Source organism: Notamacropus eugenii, chromosome 6 (genome assembly GCF_028372415.1).
Source record: "Notamacropus eugenii isolate mMacEug1 chromosome 6, mMacEug1.pri_v2, whole genome shotgun sequence".
Taxonomy (NCBI): Eukaryota; Metazoa; Chordata; class Mammalia; order Diprotodontia; family Macropodidae; genus Notamacropus; species Notamacropus eugenii.
Genome location: NC_092877.1, coordinates 201,780,771 through 201,803,537, shown reverse-complemented (window position 1 = coordinate 201,803,537; position 22,767 = coordinate 201,780,771). Strand labels below are relative to the sequence as shown.

At 36.0% G+C, this 22,767-nt stretch overlaps 1 protein-coding gene across 1 annotated transcript in view; it reads right to left on the bottom strand.

Annotated features, from left to right (window-relative positions):
- LOC140512596 (vertebrate ancient opsin-like) overlaps positions 1–22,767 on the bottom strand; it is a 276,386-nt gene that overhangs the window by 220,876 nt on the left and 32,743 nt on the right. The window contains exon 3 of the mRNA XM_072621791.1: positions 14,520–14,845. Within this exon, the coding sequence (XP_072477892.1) occupies positions 14,520–14,845 (326 nt within the window). The remainder of the gene's footprint in view (positions 1–14,519; positions 14,846–22,767) is intronic.

Sequence of the window (22,767 nt, the reverse complement as noted above, 5' to 3'; positions counted from 1 at the left end):
TAAATAATGAGATATATGTTTTCAGATATGGCTAATATATGGATTTCTTTTGCTTGACTGTACTTGTCTGTTACAAGGAGGAGTTTTTATTTGGAGGGAGCAAAGCAAAGGAGAAGGAAGTCCATAAGAAGGTAAAGACAAGCATAGCAGTTTTGGTACTACTGTGTTAAATTCATTTTACAAATATGTGTATTTAAATGTATCAAAATGTATTTATATATTAAATTATATGATTTTAAATGTATATACATGAATACATATTTTAAAAACATAGTCTATGGTTATATATTATTTATTATTATTCTATTATTATTATTTATAATCTATTATTTCATAATAATGAAAATGATAATAATAGCATTTGCAAAGCACTTTAAGGTTTGTAAAATACTCTTATTTTCTACTCACAACAACCCTGGGAGCTAAGTGCTATCATTATTCCCATTTTACAGACCAGAAAACTGAGGCAGTCTGAGGTTAAGTACCTTGTCAGAATCACACAACTAGTAAGTATCTGAGGTTAGCTTTGAATCCAGCTCTTTCTGTCTCCAAGTCCAAGGATTTATTTACTACACCATCAACTTGCCTAGAGAGTTCTGGTTTCATATGCAACCCTCTTTTTCTGTTCTTTGTATTTTGTCAAATTTTGTCAAGTTCTTAATGAAAGGAGAATTATTTTTCAAAATAACAAAGGAAGTTGAGCAGCATTAGTCCATATCTGGGAAGTAGTATTACCTTAGACATGTGCAGCACTTTGAATTTTGCAAAGTGCTTTAATATCCATGATCTTACAGCCCATTATTTCTTTCTCTTCCTTTTCTAGAATGAATAAACTATGCTCACAGCTCCATGGCTTCACCACCAACTCACTGCCTAATCTCATGCACTCTGGCTAATACTCTCAGCACTCCAATGAAATTGCCCTCTTCCAAGGACATCAATGACTGCCTAATTAATTTATACAATTAATTCCTTTTTCCAGCACCTTAATTTCTCTGAAAGGTTTTACTCTTCTAACTATCCTCATCTCTTGATATTCTCTGCTCCCTTAGTTTCTAGAAAACTCCAAAACCTGGTTCTGCCTTTTCTTCTTCCTGCTTCTCATCCCTCTTTGATATAGGAATTCCCCAAAGATCTACCCTCTTCTCTTTTTTAAAAACAAATCCTTTTGGAGATGATTCTGGGAAGATGGTGGAGAAGGTCAGAAAATTCCAAGCTCTCAAGATTTTCCCCCACACCTTGGGATGAATAAAGTGTGAGTGGAGATAAAGAAGAACAGGGGTACAACAAGGGCCTTCCTGGAACATTTCTGGAAGATCGGAAGAAAACTCCCAGGATGAAGTTTGGTCCTTGTGAAAAGCAAACACCATAAGCTTCAAGCCACTTTAACCACAAGTGGCAAGCCCTGGAGTTATTTGATTTGGGAAGCCCCATTGGCCCCAGCAACAGGAACTTTCACCCCCAGGACTATGAGGGGAGTTGGGAGTTTGAGTTCGGGAAGATGGAGAGAACCTTTGCTGATGAGGAACTCCAGATCCAGCTGGGCTCCTATGAGCAGTGGGGCAAGAAGGATCCACACACTCCCAATGAATGCAGAAGCAATGGGGCAGAAAGCCTCTGGCTGCCAAGCACTAACAGTCCAAGCTAGAGAGGAAGATCTGGGGCAAGAGGCACCATCTCTCATACCCCAGGACTAGAGGTGATTGCAAAAGTTAAGCTAATACTACCGAAAATGCACAGGCAAAGGAGAAAAAATCCAACCATAGAAAGCTATAATGGGAATAGGGATGATCGAGGTTCATCCTCAGAGGAGGATTCTGAAGTAAAGAAACCCTCAAAGAGCAATGTCAAATGGTCACTTGCCCAAAAAGAATTCATGGAAGTTATAAAAAAAGACTTAAAAATCAAATGGAGGAAAAACTAAAAATATTAATAATAATAATCCAAGAAAAACAAGAAGGTTATGAAGGGAAAGTCAACCAAATAGAAGCGGAAATCCAGAGTCTACAGGAAAAAAATGACAGCTTAAAAATTAGAACTGGGCAAAGCGAAGCCATTGAAATTATAAGAGATCAAGAAATAATTAATCAAAATGAGAATAATGAAAATATAAAAGAGAAAGTGAGGCATCTTATAAGAAAAACAACAGATTGGGAGAACAGATCAAGAAGAGAAAATAGACAAATAATCAGACTAACTGAAAGTTATGCTTCAAAAAAGAATCTTGATACAATAATACAAGAAATAATTAAAGAAAATAGTCCTGAAACATTAGAACAAAAGGGGGGGAGGGAGTAGAAAAAGAAAACAATTCATCCATCACCACTTAAAAGAGATCCTACGATGAAAACTCATAGGAACTTCATAGTCAAATTCCAAAACCCCCAGCTCAAGGATAAAATATTGAGAGCACCAAGATTAAAACAATTTAAATATGATGGAGCCACAATTAGACTCACATAAGACTTGACAGCAGAGACATTAAAGGACCTCAAGTCTTGGAATATAATATAACAAAGAGCAAAAGAACTGGGGCTCCAGCCAAAAGTATCATACCATGCAAAGTTAAGTATTATCCTGAACGAAAAAGAAAACGGACAGTTGATAAACTTTGACTTTCAAGATTTCATTAAAAAATCTTGAACTTAATAAAAGATTCTACATACAAGAACCAAGAAAAATATAAGGTATATTCCAATGACTTATTATAAGTGAATCATAAGAACAAATTGTGTACCTTTTATATATGTAAAATGTATGTCTAAGATCCTTATTAATAACTGGGTAGTTCATAACAAAGATTGGGGAAAACCTGACTTTGATATTAATTTAAATTTGATATAAATTTAAAACCATTTAGGAATAGCTAAAAAGAGTAATTATTTTATGCAAATGAGATGCAAGAGGAAGAATTGTTACTGAAGAATTAGATGGGATAGGAAACAAGAGATGTGTACAAACATAAAAACAAAGATCAACAGTAGAATATTTTTGGAAAGTATAGGTCTACATAGATATATACGTAGATATATAGATACACATATATCTATATCTATAGAGAAACATTTTTAAACTTTATTTTACCCTTCTGGGGAGTTGTGGGGGAGTGAAAGAAAGAACAAAGTAAAAAAAAGCACATAGCAGAGAACTACAGAACAGTCACAAGGAAGAAAAGAATAGATGGACAATTCTCAGCACAATGTGCATTATTCATCATGTAGGCTTTCTTGAAATGAAAATTTATTGTTACATATTTTTAATCCTCTTATGTTCTGCTATACATGACATGCTTTTTTCTTTCTTACTTTGTATTTAAGTTCCAATATTTAAGTTTATAATATGTTTTTGTTTCTTTTCCCTATTCTGTATTTGTGTTATGATCCTTGACTCCAAAATTAAATTTTTTTATTATAAACATAATAAGAATAAAGATTTCAAAAAAGAACAAAAGATGTATAGGAAGCTATGAACTTCAGTTATATAGCTTTTGCTGTTATCACTCCATCATTTTCAGCTCATTTTATAGATGAGGAGACTGAGGCAAACAGGGTTAAGTGACTTGCCCAGGGTTACACAGCTAGGAAGTGAGTGAAGCCAGATTTGAACTCAGGAATATGAGTGCTCCTAACTCCACCCTCAGCACTCTGTCCACTGCACCACCTAACCACCCTGGTTGCTATTGTCAGTTGTATCTGACTCTTCATGATCCCATTTTGGGGTTCTCTTGTCAAAGATACTGGTTTGCCTTCTCCTTTTCCAGTGATTTAAGACAAATGGAGGTCAAGTGACTGCCCAGGGTCATTCAACTAGTAAGTATCTAAAGTCAAATTTGAACTTAGGTCTTCCTGACTCCAGGCTCAGTCTCTATCCATTTAGCCACCTAGGGTATTTAAATTTAACGTGATGATAACAAAACCACACTGTTTGTCTATGTCTCGTTCTGGATTTCTCATTCCTTCTCTTCATCACACCAAAGATGGTCTTTAACCAAACCTGTCCCTCAAGATAAGAATGCCTTTTACATTTTAAAATACAAGAAATTGCATTTACAAATATAAATACCATTCTTAGTTCATGGGCAGTATGCCCATCAAATAGCTGGCTGGTCATATTTTGACAACTTCATATCTACACCCTCTTCAGAGATTTCATTAATTTTCATGGCCTCAACTATCTCTTTTGTACAAATGATTACCAAAACTACAAATCCAGCCTCTTCACCCAAATTCCAGACTTGCATTTCTGTCTCCTGGACAAACCTCCTGGATGTCCCACCCTCAAGTTTCTTCAGGCTAAACTGAACTCTTTCCCCTTAAACCTGGTCTTCCTCTCTTGAATTTCTCATTTTTGTCAGTGGCACCATAATTCTGCCAGTCATATATGCTTTTAACCCTTCCATTCAACTCTGGGCTATAAATTCTATGAATGCAAGAACAATGTCTTGCCTTTTTATCAGCTTGGTGCCAAATATTGGGGTTTGCCTATATAGTACATGCTTAGTAGATGTGGTCTGAATGAACAAACAAATGAATGATTGAATGAATGGATGACTCTAATCAGTTACCAGTCCTGCCAATTCTATCTAAAGCTCTAACTTGGGCTTGGAGACTGGAGTTTTGCCTGGAATGCTAAACTTAGAGGGAAGTGATAGAACCTGCAGGCTTTTGGCAGTATTAAAACAATTAAACTCAGCAACTAGTTAGGAAGAATAGTTAGTTACAGACAAAAGCTACCAGATTTTGCCAGCTGGCACTCCAAACCCAAAGAGAGTTTTTCCATGCCCTGCTGGCTTCTTCTCTCTCCTCATCCCGCAAGCAATATGTGAAGGCACGTTCGTGCTACTTACCCCTGACACACACGCACATAAAAATGGCTAATTATAGTTCTGAAAATACTCTTGTGTTTGCCCCCTTGCTGTTTTCAACGTCTTTACCCGATTTCAGGTCCATCTTGCCTCTTGACCAGATAATTACCTCAGTATTCTAACTGGTTCTCTTACTGCTAGTCTTTTCCCCTCAGTCCAATCTATCCCTACCCACTGTTGACAGATGATTCCTTTGTATCAAACATATCATTCCACTACTTAACAACACTTTCAGTGGCTCTCCAGTTGAATGAAGTTCAAAATCCTTCACCTAAAATTTAAAGGTTTTCATGGTCCGGAGAATTCCACCCTCCTTTGAAGTCTTATTTCATTCTACAGTCTTACCCTCAAATAATCTTGTACAAATCAACATCTGAAAAGATATGAAAACAATGATATTGTTTTAAAAAATTGTTGTAAAAGGCCACCTTTATGTCCTGTGGCCACTGTCCTTGGTCTACTCAGCTGACACTCAGAACTAATGCTTCCTTCCCCAGCACAGTCTCTCCATGACACCCCTCATCCCAACCAGCTCTGCTCACCTTGTCTGCACTCAGATTACTCTGTGACTCAGCCCTACATTTGGTGTCTACTTCCTCTTGTCCTTTTTCTGAACCTTAGATTCACTTGCATATTCAAAGAAAGTAGTTAGCAGAGTGTTTTATGTATATTGCCTAATTAGATCCTCATGACAATTCTATGTTCATCTTTTCAAATAAAGAAACTAAGATTGAAATTTCTTTTTTTAAGTGACTTGCCCAGGGTCACACAGCTAGTAAAGTGTCTGAGCAGGATTACAATTCAGGTCTTCCTGACACAAAGACAGCACTCTATCCATTACATTACCTAGCTATCTACATCTTCTACTCAACTCCACTTAGAATGCCCATGTGCCAATGCCTGGTCTGATCAGCCCTGCTCAGACTGCTCCATGATTCAGCTCCATACTGATGCTTCTTTCCCCCAGTGCTAGATCTGGACAGTATTCTCCCCATTCTGGCTACATTCCCCACCCAAGATGCTTCATTTCTCCTTAGCTTTCTATTGACACCGATTTTGATCAGTCCTACTCAACTCAGCTCAGTTCCTATGCCTAGGGAATGAGGAAGGAATAAGGAACTTCAGAAGCAAGACCTGTGATTTCTTCATTGTAATGATTGTCACCCAGTGAAGAACTTCCTCTACCAAAGCATATCTGCAATCTATAACTTATAAAGATTTGTCTAGGAGACTCAGAAGTGACTTATCCAGGGTCATATAGCCACCATGTAGGAAAAGTAGACCTTGAACTCAAGATTTCTTGACTCTGAAATGGACATCTATCCATGACTCCTTGATGCCTTTTATACGTAGTAGGTACTTAATAAATGGCTTAATGAATAAATAAGCTACTTTAATGAATAAATAAATGAATAGACCATAACAAACCTCAGTTTCCTCATATGTAAGATGAAGAGATTAATTGGATAACCTATAAGGTCCTTTGCAACTCAATGATCCTATCATCCTATGATCTGTATTGACCTCACTGATGAGAGCACAACTACCAATGAAGAGGCAAATCTAATGACATACAGTACTGTGTACATAGTACTTACCAGATAAATCTTTGTTGAATTGAATGGTTTAATCAGAAACAGAAGGATGCTAGAAGCCCAGCGTGGAATGCCTTGACAAAAACTTGAGGGAAGATTAGGGCCTAGGAATTGAGACCCACTCAAGTTGTCACACTGGTTTTCCATGAAGAAACCAAAGAGAAACTTGGATATAATTTGATTAAAATCTAATTTCACATTAGAATTTGAAAGATCATATGTATTTGTAAATTTGCCAACATAAATCCAAAAAGGCCCTTGGAGAAAGAGACAGATAAACAAAAGAAAAATGATTTTTTTCTCTTATAGAATAGAAATAATGGTACTTTTTTTAAAGAAAATCACTAGCTTTGCAAAGGTACTAGAATTTGAAAGCAGTGGATGTAGTCAGTGAATTACTGAATTACAACCAATTATTCTATGCACCTGGCCAAATATTTTTATTTTTTTTAAATTTAATATTTAATTTCCCCCAATTGCATGTAAAAATAATTTTAACATTTATTTTTAAAACTTTGAGCTCCAAATTCTCTTCCTTCCTCCCTCCCCACCCTATCCCTCATTGAGAATGCAAGCAATTCAATATAGGTTACACATGTATAGTCATGCAAAACATATTTCCATAATAGTAATGTTGTGAAAGAAAACATAAACTTCCCCAAAAAAAACTTCAGGAATAATAAAGTTAAAAAAAAAAAGTATGCTTCAATCTGTATTCAGACATCATCAGTTCTTTCTCTGGCGAAGGATAGGATTTTTCATCATAAGTACTTCAGAACTGTCTTAGGTCATTGTATTGGTGAGAATAGCTAAGTCTTTCATAGCTGATCATCTTACAATGTTGCTGTTACTTTGTACACAGTGTATTTCACTTCAGATAAGCTCATGCAAATCTTTCCAGGTTTTTCTAAGAGCATCTTGCTCATCATTTCTTATAGCACAATAGTATTCCCTTTAATCACATATTATAATTTGTTTAATCATTCCCCAATTGATGGCCATCCCTTCAATTTCCAATTCATTGCCACCAGAAAAGAGTTGCTATAAATATTATCGTGCAGATAGGTCCTTTCCTTTTTGTTTTTTATCTCTTTTGGGATATAGACCTAATAATGGTATTGTTAGGTCAAAGGGTTTGCCTGGTTTTATAGCCCTTTGGGCGTAGTTCCAAATTGCTCTACAGGATGGATGAATCAGTTCACAATCCCACTAATAGTGCATTAATGTCTCATTTTTCACACATCTCCTCCAACATCATAATTGTTCTTTTCTGTTCTATTCTCATTGGTATGAGGCAGTACCACAGAATTGTTTTAATTTGCAATTCTTGAATTAATAATGATTTAGAACATTTTTTTCATATAGCTACAGATAGCTTTGACTACTTCATCTGACAATTGTTCATATCTTTTGATCATTTATCAATTGGGGGAATGGCTCTTATTTTTACAAATTTGACTCAGTTCTCTATATGTTTGAAAAAAGATATTTATCAGAGAAACTTGCTTCAAAATTTTTTCACAGTTACTCTTGCTAACTCTATTTCCCTCCATCCTATCACCCCTCCCAGTTTATTCTATTCTCTCTCTCCTTTCACCCTGTCCCTCTTCAAAAGTGATTTGCTTCTGACTACCCTTCCCAATCTGCCCTCCCTTCTCTTACCCTACCTTCTTCTTTTATCCCCTTCTCTTCCTACTTTTCTGTAGGGTAAGATAGAGTTCTACGCATAATTGAGTGTGCATGTTATTCCCTCTTTGAGCCATTTCTGATGAGGGTAAGATTCACTCACTTCTCCTCATCTCCCCCATCTTCCCCTCCATTGTAAAAGCTTTTTCTTACCTCTTTTATATGAGCTAATTTACCCCCATTCTACTTCTCTCCCTTTTCCCCAGTACATTCCTTTCTCACTCCTTAATTAATTGAGATTCAACTCATGCTTGTGCCCTCTGTCTATATACACTTTTTAACTGCCCTAATAACAAGAAAGTTCTTATGTGTTACAAGTATCATCTTCCTATGTAGGAAGGTAAACAATTTAATCTTATTAAGTCCTTATGGTTACCCTTTCCTGTTTACCTTTTTATGCTTCCCTTAAGTCTTGTATTTGAAATGCAAATTTTCTATTCAGCTCTAGTCTTTTTATCAAGAATGCTTGAAAGTGTTCTATCTCATTAAATATTAATTTTTTCCCTGAAGGATTATACTTAGTTTTCTGATAGGTGATTCTTGGTTGTAATTCTAACTCCTCTGCCCTCCAGAATGTCATATCCCAAACCCTTTGATACTATAATGCAGAAACTACTAAATGTTGTGTCATCCTGACTGTGGTCCCATAATACTTGAATTGTTTCTTTCTGACCAATTGCAATATTTTCTCCTTGACTTGGGAGCTCTGGAATTTGACTCTAATACTCCTGGCAGTTTTCATTTTGTGATCTCATTCAAGAGGTAATCAGAGGGTTTTTTTCAATTTCTATTTCACCTTCTGGTTCTAGAATATCAGGGCAATTTTTTCTGATAATTTCTTGAAAGATAATGTCAAGGCTCTTTTTTTGATCATGACTTTTAGGTAGCCCAATAACTTTTAAATGATCTCTCCTCAATCTATTTTCTAGGTCAGTTGTTTTCCTAATGAGATATTTCACATTATCTTCTATTTTTTCATTCTTTTGGTTTTGTTTTGTTGTTTCTTGATTTCTCAAAGTGTCATTAGATTCCATTTACTCAATTCTAATTTTGAAGGAATTATTTTCTTTGGTGAACTTTTGTACCTCCTTTTCCACTTAGCCAATTCTATTGTTTAAGGAGTTTATTTTTTCCTTCAGTGCATTTTTGTGCCTCTTTTTTCATTTAGACAATTCTGATTTTCAAAACATTCATCTCACTGGCTTTTTGTACCTCTTCTACCATTTGGCCGAGTCTGCTTTTTGAAGTGTAATTTTCTTCAGTATTATTTTGTGCATCATTTACCAAGCTGTTGACTTGTTTTTCATGATTTTTCTGCATCACTCTCATTTCTCTTGACAATTTCCCTCTACATCTCTTACTTTATTTTCAAAATCCTGTTTTAGTTCTTCCATGGCTTGAGACCAATTCATATTTGTGTTGGAGTCTTTGGATATAGAAGTTTTAACTTTGTTATCTTCTTCTGAGTATGTATTTTGATTTTCCTTATCACCATAGTAACTTTCTATAGTCAGAATTTTTTTCTGTTGTTTGTTCATTTTTCCAACTGTTTTTTTTTTTACTTTTAACCCTTTGCTAAAGTGGGACTCTGCTTCCATGGTGGAGGGTGAACTGTCCTAAGCTTCAAGGTTTTGTCTGTCTGTTTTCAAAGATACTTCGAGGGACCTGCAAGTTTTCAGTTCTTCTCCATGATCCAGGGACAGATGTGCTTACTACTCTCCTGACATGTGCTCTGGTTTGTGAGTGACTCCAAGAACTTTTTCTGTTATGGAATTGTAATGAGGGTCTCTGCTCCATTGTGACCTTAAACTTTGGTGTGCTAGCGCACACCCTGGGACCGCCACCCATGACAGCTATCCCAATCCAAGTATAGGCAGAGCAACAGAATCTTGCACCAAGTGCTAGCAAAGAGACCACTATAATCTTCTTCCAATCAGTTGTTCAAATCCCTTACCCTTTGTGGTCTAAGAGCTCTGGAAGCAGATGCTGCCACAGCTGATTCAGTGGCTCCCAAGGACTTCTTATGGTCTGAGTTGATACAGCTTATGCTGGACTGTGCTCTGCTCTCACCCATGGATGACAGAACTTTCCTACCAACTTTCTAAATTGTCTTTGGCTGGAAAATTGTTTCACCCCATCCTTTTGTGGGTTCTGCTGCTCCAGGAATTGTTTTGTGGCAATGTAGAAAGATGTTTGGAGAGATTTACAGGAGAGCTCAAGTGACTTTGTTGCCTTTTCTCCACCATCTTGGCTCCACCCTCCCCAATATTTCTTTTAATATCTGCTGTAAACTGCTCTCAATCAGAAAGCTCAAACGAAAAGACAAGTGTACATTAAGTGGAAATTCAGGCCCCTTCACTTCAGTTCCCCCTGTAGCAAATCTACCTCTGTGTTTTAGCTTTTTCCATTAGGTAAGACAAGTATGATGAAATACCAGTCATTAGATGTCTGGATTCTAAAAATAGCTGACAGAATGTTTTGTTTGTTCTTGAAATGATCAGCTAATGAGAATTTAATTTGAAAGCACACATACACATAATTACATACATCTATCATCACTGATGTAGGAGCACATGCTATGTTTGAAAATTTGGGCTTTTAATAGGGGCTAAAGAAACACAACAGTGATGGAAGAAATCTCCTCCTCTTGGTGGCCTTATGTACTGCTGCCTGCCTATTTGCAGGAGCATTGGGGGAAGAGATAAATTATATTCTACACCATCTGGGCCATGTACCACAAACAGATGCAGAATGCTAAGAAATCAGACAATGTGGAATAGAGGTAATGAGAATGATATGAACCAAGACAAGTCTGCAGCTGACAGATTTATGAAGAAAAATACCTAATCATGGATCTGCTACAATTGATGATGAGGAGTCTTACTTGAAAGTCAAGGGGACAACTTTTACTTCTTAGTTCTAGCCTATTTCAAGCAATGACTATCTCCTTACATTATTTCTCAGAAACAACAAGAAAAAATCACCATTTACACTAATAAAGTGTTCATTTCTTCTGTCAAAGTTTCTATTTTTATTTGAAAAGGTAGTGATAGAGCTTAAGTTAAAACAAATAACAAAAATATATAATTGAAGAAATAGTTGTAATCAACTGGATGTTCCAGAGAGAAGAATAATGAAAAATGAATTCCCATTTTAACTTGGCATTGCTTAGAAACGATTTTGAATTACTTCATTTTTCATAGTCTGTATTTATCACTGTCACCTAATTAGTACATCCTAGTTCAGAGTAGAAATGCATTGGTTATGCTCTAACTAAAGTCTAGTAAGGCAGAAAACATTAAATAAGCTGAACTATCCGTGGTTTCCCAGAAGGCAACAAAAAGATTCCCATATAACTACCACTTGTCAGATTCTCTGCATGACTGCCCATTGCCTATGAAATAAGTCTCTAACAGTGGCACGTGAGACTAATTTTTATTGAGATCATTTGTTGTAAGAAGCAGAGGAAGGCTTAATTCTTAACTAAATAATGAATGGATAATCTATAATTTTTTCAGCTACATTTCTATTTCAGGGAAATTTTGCATCCCAAAGGAGCAATGCAATGTCTGGTGATAAAGTTCCATTACTGTAAAGTTCTATTCCCTCAAGAGATAATTAAGCATCTAAAAAAATAAAAGGACTTCACAAAATTGACTTTTGTAGGAATAAGTAATTTCTGGTGACTTTAATTTATAATGAAGAAGAAGTAGCCATTACACATTTTAAAATGGAGAGGAATGATCAAGGGAAACTTTCATCTCATTAACCCCTGATGAAACAATGCAACAGTGATAAATAAGCTCTCTACATAGTCTATCCAATTGCATATCATAATCTGGGCAATCGTTATCTTTCCTCTATTTCATCAAAAGATGTAGTTGGTCAGGCCAAAGTCATAAGAGGTTTCAGATCTCTTCCAGGAAGCTCTGAAGCTTTCCGGATTCATTCAACACATTCAACATTCAAATAGGAGAATGCGGAGGACCGGGTCATCCAAAGAGAATCCTCCATCAACCTGAATCCCATGCTGGATCTCCTCCATCCCAGTAGCAAACATCTTGCTCTTTTATGTTCACCTCATGTTTATAACCACAGAACCATTGTTATATCTTCCCAGGATTTTTTAATGAGTTTGATGTATGTATGTGAAATACCTTTTTGGAAGAGAGAACACATCACACTACCTGGCACACAGTGCAAGTTTAATAAATTCATATTGACTTACAGACTTTAAGGTTCTATTTTACTTTAATGAATTAGATTTTTTTCTTTCATAATCAACAACAAGCAAAGTGATACCTTGTGTTATCTATATGTTTTGATTTTCTCTCCTGATAATAAAGATATGACTCATTGAAGATTGTTGCTTGTAAAATTCTGAGTAGTGCCATTATTAAGGATGCCCCTGATGCATGTATAGACAACTCTAATAAAAGTTTGGGAAATATGGAAAAGTAGGTATGTTGGTCAGTAGTCATCAATGCTATCAATGACCTTTTATTCAGTAACAATAAAATATGAAATTTTTCCCACACCTCTCCTTCTTCAGATGACTTGTGAATTGATAACTGAATGCATGCACAATGGTGTCACTTACAACACGGATCATCTCTATGTACTTTTGGTCTAGTTTTGCTGCTGTTTCTATCTTCATTCTATTCAATGACCTTTCTGCCTCTACTAGAATACTTCTAGGATGATGATATTAGAGTCTAAGTGGTGTGATAGTTATAAAAATCTTTGCAGATTTTTTCCAGTTTTCTTCTATTTACTGTCCTTCCATTTTCATCATTTAAATGCCCTTGGGATGACTTCACTTTCAATCTTTTGTAAGTCTATATACATTATTATCTAAATATTTCTAAATATCCATTGCCCATTTTTCATTATCAGTAACCAGTTTAAGAAGTTTAGGAATGAATTGTTTCAATTCCAGGAAATATTTTTCTTCATTATTATTCTTTTTTCTAGCTTTATTCTAATTTATAATAATTATTGCAATATGCTACCAAAACTTTTGTACTGCTTAAAACCAAACAGACCTGGGTTCAAGTTCCATATCCAAAACTTGTTAGGTATATAATCATGGGAAAGTTCCTTAGACAAATGAGTTGATAATCTACCTCAGTGAAGGGAGTTTTCATCCTAAGAGTTTTCTATGCCAAAGAAATCACAGATTCAAAACTTCACCTCCAGATCAACCATCCTCATTTGCCTCACATAAAATTTGAGGCTATAGTGGGAAAGAGCTCTAAGGTACCCTGTCCCTAGCGAACATTCAACTCCCCTTATGTTCATATTATTCAGGATGACTCTATCTTCTTTCTGAGGACATTCATTCCCTATCTTACTTCCCACCTATTTGAGGAATCAGGTAGGAATATGAAAAAGAAAAAGAGAAACAATTGTCCAACTTGTAGGAGTCACTGGATTGACAGGGGTCAAATTCACATCAATCTCCTTTATACAGGATCAAGAAATTAATATTCACTCTCCAAAAGGTCTGTTGAGAGAGAGAGAGAGAGAGAGAGAGAGAGAGAGAGAGAGAGAGAGAGAGGCAGAAGAAGAAGGAGGAGGAGGAGAGATGGGAGATAGAGGGATGGAGGGATGGAGGAGTAGAGGGAGGGAGAGATATACAGAGACTGACACAGAGAGAGACAGAATGTATATTTGGTAAACTAATCAGGAAATAACAAAAAAAGACAAAATGATTGCTGGAATGGTTGTAGAGAAACAGATAGACTTATACAACACAAGTGGGCAATTTTTTGGAGGGTGATCTGTTACAGAAGGAGTCACAAAAAATAATCATATTCTTTGATTTCCCTAATCCTTTTATTAGAAATGTGCCCTCAATGTTCAAGAAAACATAGAGGCAGCTCTTTAAAAGAATGCACGCGGCAACATTATCTGTAATTGAAAAGAACTCAAAAAACCTTAAATATACAAAATGGGCAAATCATGGATTAAATTATTTGATATCAAAGTTGTGAATTACAACTATGTCATTAATTCTAGTCATGAGAGATGTAAAGGAATTTGGATAGATAGATGAATTACTGTGAAACAAATAAAGTAGAACTAGAACTGTCTCTATACTCAACAATTATTAAAAAAAGAAAAATTTAAACAAAAATGGATGAATGGATAAAAGGTGGTAAAGACAGAATAACAAATAAAAATAACAGAATAACAAATCTGTCTCATGGACAAAATGTACATAGAAATTAATTTTAAAACATAAATAGCTATAAATATATGATTAGTTGTGTATAATAAAAATATTAAGCTTATGTATTAAACTTATAATAACAAACAAGAATGAAAGCATCTCTTTCATTTCAAATAGGTTGAAATGAGGGATGACTCACCTGCTTGACTGTATACAGAAGTCGTCCATAGAAGTAGACCATAAATAGGATGGGGATTACCAGGCAGAAGATGAAGAGACACATGATGTAGGACACAGATTCGACTGATTTTGAGGTCCAGTGCACTGAACAGCTCGTCCCTGCTCCCTCAGTTCCATAACTGCTCCAACCGATCAGAGGTGGTACAGTCCAGATCAAAGAATACAGCCATGAGCCAGCAACAGCCAATAGTGCCTTGTGATAGTCTGTCCCTTGTCTGGGGCATAGGGTGAGGGTCCTATAGCGCTCATAGGATAGGACGGCCAGGGAAATCAGAGACACGATGCCTGCAATGGAGCATTCAAGTCTTAATTAAACAGAGTATAATGGAACAATCATTTGTGTGTGTTTGTGTGTATGTGTGTATGAATATATATGTATGTCTATACATATATATACCCATATACATACAACCTCATGTGAATATATATATATTTATAAATTTATCTCTCATATATATATATATACATAAACAACCTAACATGCATATATACAGATCAATTTATATGTATATATGTACATATATATGTATGTATATATATATACACATACATGCATCCAACCTTTATGTGCACTGACTTTGCCTTCCCCTTCATTTTCCCCACAACCACACATTTGTTAGGGCAAAAGTGAAGAAGGGGTGAGAAGGAAAAAAATATACAAAAAACAATATGACATTCCCTCCAAGTCACAGTGTAACACATTACACATGTTATAGCAAAAGCAATAAACCTAGGGGTCAAAAGACTTGGATTTTTGTCCTGGTTCTTGGACAAGTCATATAAACTCAGTTTTCTCATGTATGAAATGGCATATCCTGCCAATCCTTCCTCATAATAACATAAATGAGGATTTTCTCTAAACTGTAAATGATAAAATAAGGAAACATTAGAAACTGTACATTGTTAGTCTTGTGGACCTACACAGCAGGGTTTTTTTTCTTTTATGATTTCAAGGTTTTCATAAAGTCCAAAATTTCTCATGGAAAAACCCTGGCCCTATGCTCCATGTGGTAGCTATAATCAATGGCATCAAATTCAAATAGAAATTTGGGAGTCACTAAGTTACATATAAGAATCCTTCAGACCACAAAATGACTTAGAAAACCACATATTAAGTTTATCTATGTTTTTTCGTATTTTTATTTATTTTGTTAAATATTTCCCATTTACATTTTAATATGGTTCTAGATACAGCAGAATGTTGGGGCCTGCATGTTGCCAAAGGGCAGCACGTCTGACACCTCCATCTGTAATGGATCCAGGACTTGTCATGGGAGACCAAACTAGCCAGGAAGGCCAGAATACCCATGACTATTGGTCAAACATACTGTTCTTTGGACAGTATTAGTGACACCCCAATAAATTCTTACTTTAACTCTCCATTCTCTAAATCTTCATTGAACTTTTCAATCAAACAAGCATTCATTAATCTTCTGCTATGTGCTAGTCTATTATTTCATTTAATTGGGGAAATCATAGTGAAGAAATTCATTTCATGTAGTTCAGCAGTATGCTTGCAAGTTAGTATTTTAGAGAGTCCCCTGGAACACTAAGGGCTTGGGTGACTTGCCCAAGGCCCGTCAGTATGGGTCAGAGATAGATTTAGATTCAGGTCTTCCTAACTCCAACCAACCACACAGGACTGTTATGAGGTAAGCACTTTGTAAACTTTAAAGTGACCAACTATTGAGTTATTAGAATGATTCCAATTGTTGAGAAAGACCTAAGCAAGTGTATGATTTGACATGAAGAAGCAAGCCCAAGATGACAGAGAAACAACGTAAGTGAAGACCTAGAAGTGTGAAAGACAACCGTGCCACTCGGAGACATAATTAACATCCAAACTCTGGAAAAATCCATTTTGATAAATATCATTGTCAATTATTTAGGCTTTATTTTATCCTCTATTCATTCCCAGCCATTTTATTGTTTTGCTGACAAATTTCTTAGGCTTATTTTTATTACAATTCCATAATCAGTATGTCTCAATATTGCTGTTTCAAGAAGATTTTAAAGATATTTTCCCTGAGTGGATTTCAAAACAATAAATTCAGCAGAGCTGAAAGTCAATTATCAGGTAGGAGTACTATTGACAATCATTAATAGCATTAGCTATTACTTATAAGATATAAATCCTCTTTTGTGTAAAGGAAATCATTTTTTCCTTTTCTGTAGCTAGAAAATTGTGTTATAGATGTATAATTATATATTCTGGAAAGAACCATTTCAGTTTTACCTTTTATGACTGAGTTGCCAAAATGTGATACATAGTGTGGCCCTGACTATAGGATGCAGCCTTTGATATACAATATTTCAAACCCCAGATGCTGAAAAAATCCATAGTCCTCTTACAGAGTCACAGAGTGACTTAGATGAGCAGGCAATACATTTAAGTACAGAATAATTCTTTGATAGCTATCAGGCCATATCAAATTCAAGTCAGAAGATGGTTAGCACCTAGTACTCCTTTTTCAGAGGCAATGTATGGCTCTGAGAATTGAGCTATAAAAAAAGCTGAGCACCATAGAATCAGTGCTTTCAAACTGCAGAGCTGGAGAACACTTTTGAGAGTCCCTTGGACAGCAAGGAGATCAAGTCAGTCAATACTTAAAGAAATTAATTCAGGTTATTCACTGGAAGTTCAAATATTGAAGCTGAAGCTTAAGTACTTTGGTCAAATAATGAGAAGATGGAATTCATTAGAAAAGATCCTAGTGTTAGGAAAGACTGAAGGCAAAAGCAAAAGGCGACAGCACAGGATGAGATGGATAGGTAGTATCATGGAAACAATGAACATGAACTTGGATAGACTTCAAGAGACAGTGAAGGACAGGAGGGTCAGGAATGCTATGGTTCATGAAGTCATGAAGATTCCAACATGACTAAACAAAAACAACACTGCCATAATAGCTTTAAATAATTGATCTCTTTCATTATACATTTTTTCTTCAAACAAATGACTCTTTGCCAATTAGACTATAATGAGCCAGAATCTCTAGTCCTCTTTCCCACCTGTTTTAATCTCATTCTTGGCAGACATTGTACCAAGTTAAGCTAGAAACAGCACACTGCTAAGGCACCAAGCATAAAAACTGCTGTTTGGTTGCTCCAGATAAGTGATGACTGAAATATTGCTAGAAAAGGAACCTAAGCAGACATGTTCACCTATAGCAGACCACAGATGTGTCTGTGTGCAATATCAAAAAAAAATTCCTCTATACTGAGATCAATCAAGTTAGCAATCATTCAATCATTATACACCTACTAATGTGCCAGGCATTACACTTAGAGCTAGAGATGCAATGACAAAAGCAAAAGAGTCCCTGCTTTCAAGGAGGTTATTTTCCCAAAAAGGGAAACAACATAGGTCTAAAGGGAGACAAAACACATATACAGGGATACACAAAATAGAAATTAATTCATGAAGTCAGTTCAAATGATGTCTTAGAAAAGAATTCAAGACCTAAGGGACTATACTCCAACATTAAGAAAACAAATGCAAAAACTAAAATACTCACTTTAAAAAGCATGTATTTATTATCGATCCTCATCACAAACCTGCAGGGGAGGTTTATTATGTATTATTATTCCCATTTTGTAGATGAGGAAACTGAGAAGTGACTTGTCCAAAATTCTACAATAATTAAGTAGAAGAGATGGGATTAGAACCCAGATCTTCTGACTCCAAGTCCCATGCACTTTCTTTTTCTCTTTCCTTTTTTTTTAGCTAATAAACACATTTGTCTGAAACATGGCAAAACAGAAATGGGTGGGAGAAGTATGCATAGGAGAACAATACGAGAGGTACAGTGAAGGAGCTCTCCCATTGGGAACAAGGTAATTCAGCTCAACCAAGATTTAAAATTGTAGACGTCACCCAAGGGGAAGTTACCCGAAGTCTCTGTTGTAGAAAACTGGAAGTGGGGACATCGCAGAGATTTCCTGCTCCTTTCATGTTAGTTTCTTCTTAGATTCTTTTCTTGCAGCAACCTGAAGTTGGGTTGGCATCTTCCATCTTCTCTCACAAAACTGCACTTTCCAATACACCAGGACACAATTGCCTGCTCTTTTCTCAAAGCTCTTCACATTTTTGTTACATCCCACACAATGCCATGTAAATAATAGATGTTCAATAAGTACTTGTTGATTGGCTGACCTCCAAGAACCCAGGGAAGGGACACAAAAACACTCACAGAATACTGAAGCACCAAGACCCACTACCTTAGTTCTTGACTTTCTACTTATTCTTATTGCTTTCAAGGGATAACTAATGCTCTGATTGCTTCAGATAATTTTCACTCATGACTTCGATTACAGATTGTTTGGGGATTTTCAAGGCAGAATGTCTTACTCGGACCTTAGCTAGCATTTTCTACCTTTCTTATGTTCCTATTGCATATTCTACAATTGCTGTGTGGTTACTATACAAAGATTACATAACACCTAGCCAAGCATCGTATAGCTTTTACAAATTAATAAAAAAAACCACTTGCATATGATATCTCTTTTTGTAGTAGGTACTATTATTATCCACATTTTACAGATGAGAAAATGGAGGAGAGAGGTAAAGTGATTTAAGTGGTCACACAGCTAAGTATCTGGGGAAGGATTTTAACTTATGTCTTCTTGACTACAATTCCACTACTCTATCCACTAAATAGAGTATGTGGTATATCCCTTATACTAGACTACAAGACAATGTCTTGATTATTATTTTTAGCATTTGTGTTAGCACAGCTCTATGCATATAGTAAGCTGTCATGACCCCCTCCCACACATACACACACACACACACACACACACACACACACACCCCTACATACACCAACAATTTAGATTTGGGTCCATTTGCACTCTCCACCCTTTTTTCTTATTCTTTATTTTTCCAGGTAGAGACCATAAGACTCTGGATAGAGATTCAGAGTCATGTCAATTTGCTACCTTACACTGGCCAGAACTTGTCATCACTCTCTTCTCCATCTATATATCCCTGACATACTAACTACCCAACAAGATCCAACATGGATCCAATATGTTCCGTACTTCAAGGATCTGTGGCTTCACAATTTTTGTTTTATTTTCCAACAATGTTGATCACGATACCTCTACAGCTCTGCTTGGTGAACTACATCCAACTTTCTTATAGGGCCCTTGAACTTAGTGAGGCTAGTCCTTAGACACCAAACATTACTAGTCTGCATCCAAAGCCCCTCCAAGCCCTGTGGAATCTGACAGAATCTGAGCTTCCATGCCATAGCCTTCAAGCATCAGGGCTGCGTCCATGCCACAATGTGTCATCTGGAGTGGTTTCCCTCTTGCCTTTGTCTTTACACACTAGAGGATCAAACCAAAACCATAACACTAGTGAGTGTTTACACCACTCCTGAAGGATTCAAGTACAGCAAAGGAGATTGAAAGGAAGATGTGACATTCTTCACCTATTAAAATCTTGTTTTAGCATCTTAAGACTTTATCTGTCAGTCCTCAGATGCTTCCAAAGGAAACAAACACCTTTAAGGAGAGACAGCAAGGAAATCTCCAAAGAAATGCTCTTCCACACCACATTAGAAATTCATTATTTTCAAGTTCAGCAAAAAAAGATTGACTAGCATTCTTCCGGAGAATAGGAAAAGGATGCCATGGCCATAGCAGCGTTGTCTACTGCCCATTAAAGAGAGAGAAGGAGAAGGAAAGAGAAGGGGAAGGGAGGGGGAGGTGGGGGGAGAATGTCCAAATAAACGTAGGAGGTAACATTCTTTCCCAGAATGAGATAAGATTCTCATGAACAGCCACCGAGCCAGCTCAACTTTTAAAAAGTCTTTGACTGGACAATGACAATCATCATTATTGGCAGCTAGATGACATGGTAGATAGACTTCTGGACTTGAAGTCAGGAAGACCTAAGTCCAAATCCTGAAAAGTAGTAGTTGTTTTTATCCCCATTTTACAAATGAGGAAACTTGAGACAGAAAGAGGTTAAATGATTTGCCCAGGGTCACAGAGCTAGTAAGTGTCTGAAGCTAGATTTGAATTCAGGTTTACTGACTCTAGTTCCAACACAAAGTTGTTGTTGAACATTGTGAGCTAAATAGTTATCACTCGTTTGCTCACACCAAAGGCAAATAGTTGTGTTAACTTGGTAAGTGCCTACGTCGCTCAGTTTTGCTGCTCACACTTTCCAACTTATGCAAAATAGTTCTCAAATCTTGATCTCTGCATATGTCACAAGGGACATGGTCTTGGAGGGAAGAAAACACTCCATTGGAATGCAAAGCAATTTTCTCCCAAATTTCTTTTTAGAGCTCATGAACTCCATCATGTTAGTCCATTATGCACCAAAATGCTCTAATTTCCCACTTAATACTCCTGGAGGTAAATTTGTCCTTCTTTAGAATCTTGTGTTGTTTTTCCATAGATTTCTGAAAGAAAATTTCAATCAATGCCTCCTCAGATGAAATAATGTGTTCCAGCAAAGAAGTAAGTTACTTGTGCTTGGAAGAGAATAAGCATTTCTTAAGCACCTACTATGTGCCAGTCACTGTGCTAAGCTACCTTGAATACAGGAGATATTTAAAGAATGTTTATTGAAATATCAACTATCATTATTGTTTAGTGGAAAGAATAATCTCTAATGTTGTTGACATGATTGTTGATTTAGAGCTAGAAAGGTCCTGAAAGGTCATCTAATCTAACCTCCCTCTCATTTTGCCGATGAGGAAATTAAAGCTCAGAGACTTGTTTAACAGATCTCAATGATATGCTCACATTTATGTTATAATGGGGAGCATAAGGGAACCACATAGGAGTTGGGTTGGCAGCCAGGAGCCTTGCTAACACTTAGCTAGGTGTTCCTTGGTAAGTCTCACTTCTCTAAGGCTTAGAATATTTCTCTGTGGCAACTAGAGGGTACATGGAGCCAGGCCTGGTGTCAGGAAGACCTAAGCTCAAAACCTGCCTCAGGTACTTACTAGTTGAGCAACCATAGACAAGCCATTTAACTCCATTTGCCTCCGTTTTCTCATCTGTAAAATGATCTAGAGAAAGAAATGACAAACTGCTCCAATATCTTTACCAAAAAAACTCTAAATGGGGTCGTAAAGTATAGGATATGACTGAACAACAACATCTTTCTCTGTAAAATGAAAGGATTGAATTAGAGATTCTCCAATTTGAGCTCTTAAAATTAGAAAGTGTTCAGAATCTACTGAATTCTATTTGGGCCTAAGTATAATACCTTATGTATGACTTACAAGTGACAGAAGTTACTGAAAGAGCAGAAACCACATTCAAAATCTTAAAATAATTCTGGCAGTTCCATCAAGAAGACTATTCAACTTAGAGTCTCTCTTTGATTTCATTTCTCAAAGTGCCATTCACTAAAACCAAAGACTTTTGCTTGCAAAACTGCAGAAGTTTTTGTGAAAAGGAGGTTTTTCAATAAGAAAGCTGAATTATAATAAGAATCGTAGATTGTATCTAAATATCACTTTTGAAAATACAAATCACTTTCCTTTCAATAACCTTATGAGGTAGGTCAAGTAAATATTATATATATATATATATACAGATATACAGATATGTATATATATACATATATACAGATATGTATATATACATAAATGTATATAAAATTATATATATTTTCCAGAGGAGAAATGTGCTTAGAAAGTTGAAGTTAAGCACTGTCACCTGGCTAATAATTGAGAAAAACGGGACTCCTCCTTAAATCCTTCCATTTGCAAATTCAAAAACACTTCTGCTCAATACAAGATTTGGCAATATGTCAACAACATGTCTATATGTGTACATATATATATATATGCAAATACATACAGGAGTTGTATTATATGTGTATTATATTCTATTCCTCTAGCCAAAGTTTAACAACCACTAATCATTCAATAATATGATTCTTTCTTCATAAATGTCAGAAAGTCAGAAGCATCCTTGAATGCTTTCTAATATATATATAAAACATCATATGCATTATATATACTTATATGTGTTTCTAAACATATACATACATATATACATTTATATTAGAAAGCACTCAAGGATGATTCTGACTTTCCGACATTTATGAAGAATCATTTTACTGAACAATTAGTGATTGTTAAACCATGGCTAAGGCTGAAAAAATAGAAAGAAGCCGATGTGACTTGGGATAAAGGCTCAAGAATACTGAGACACAGACCCATCTCTTATAA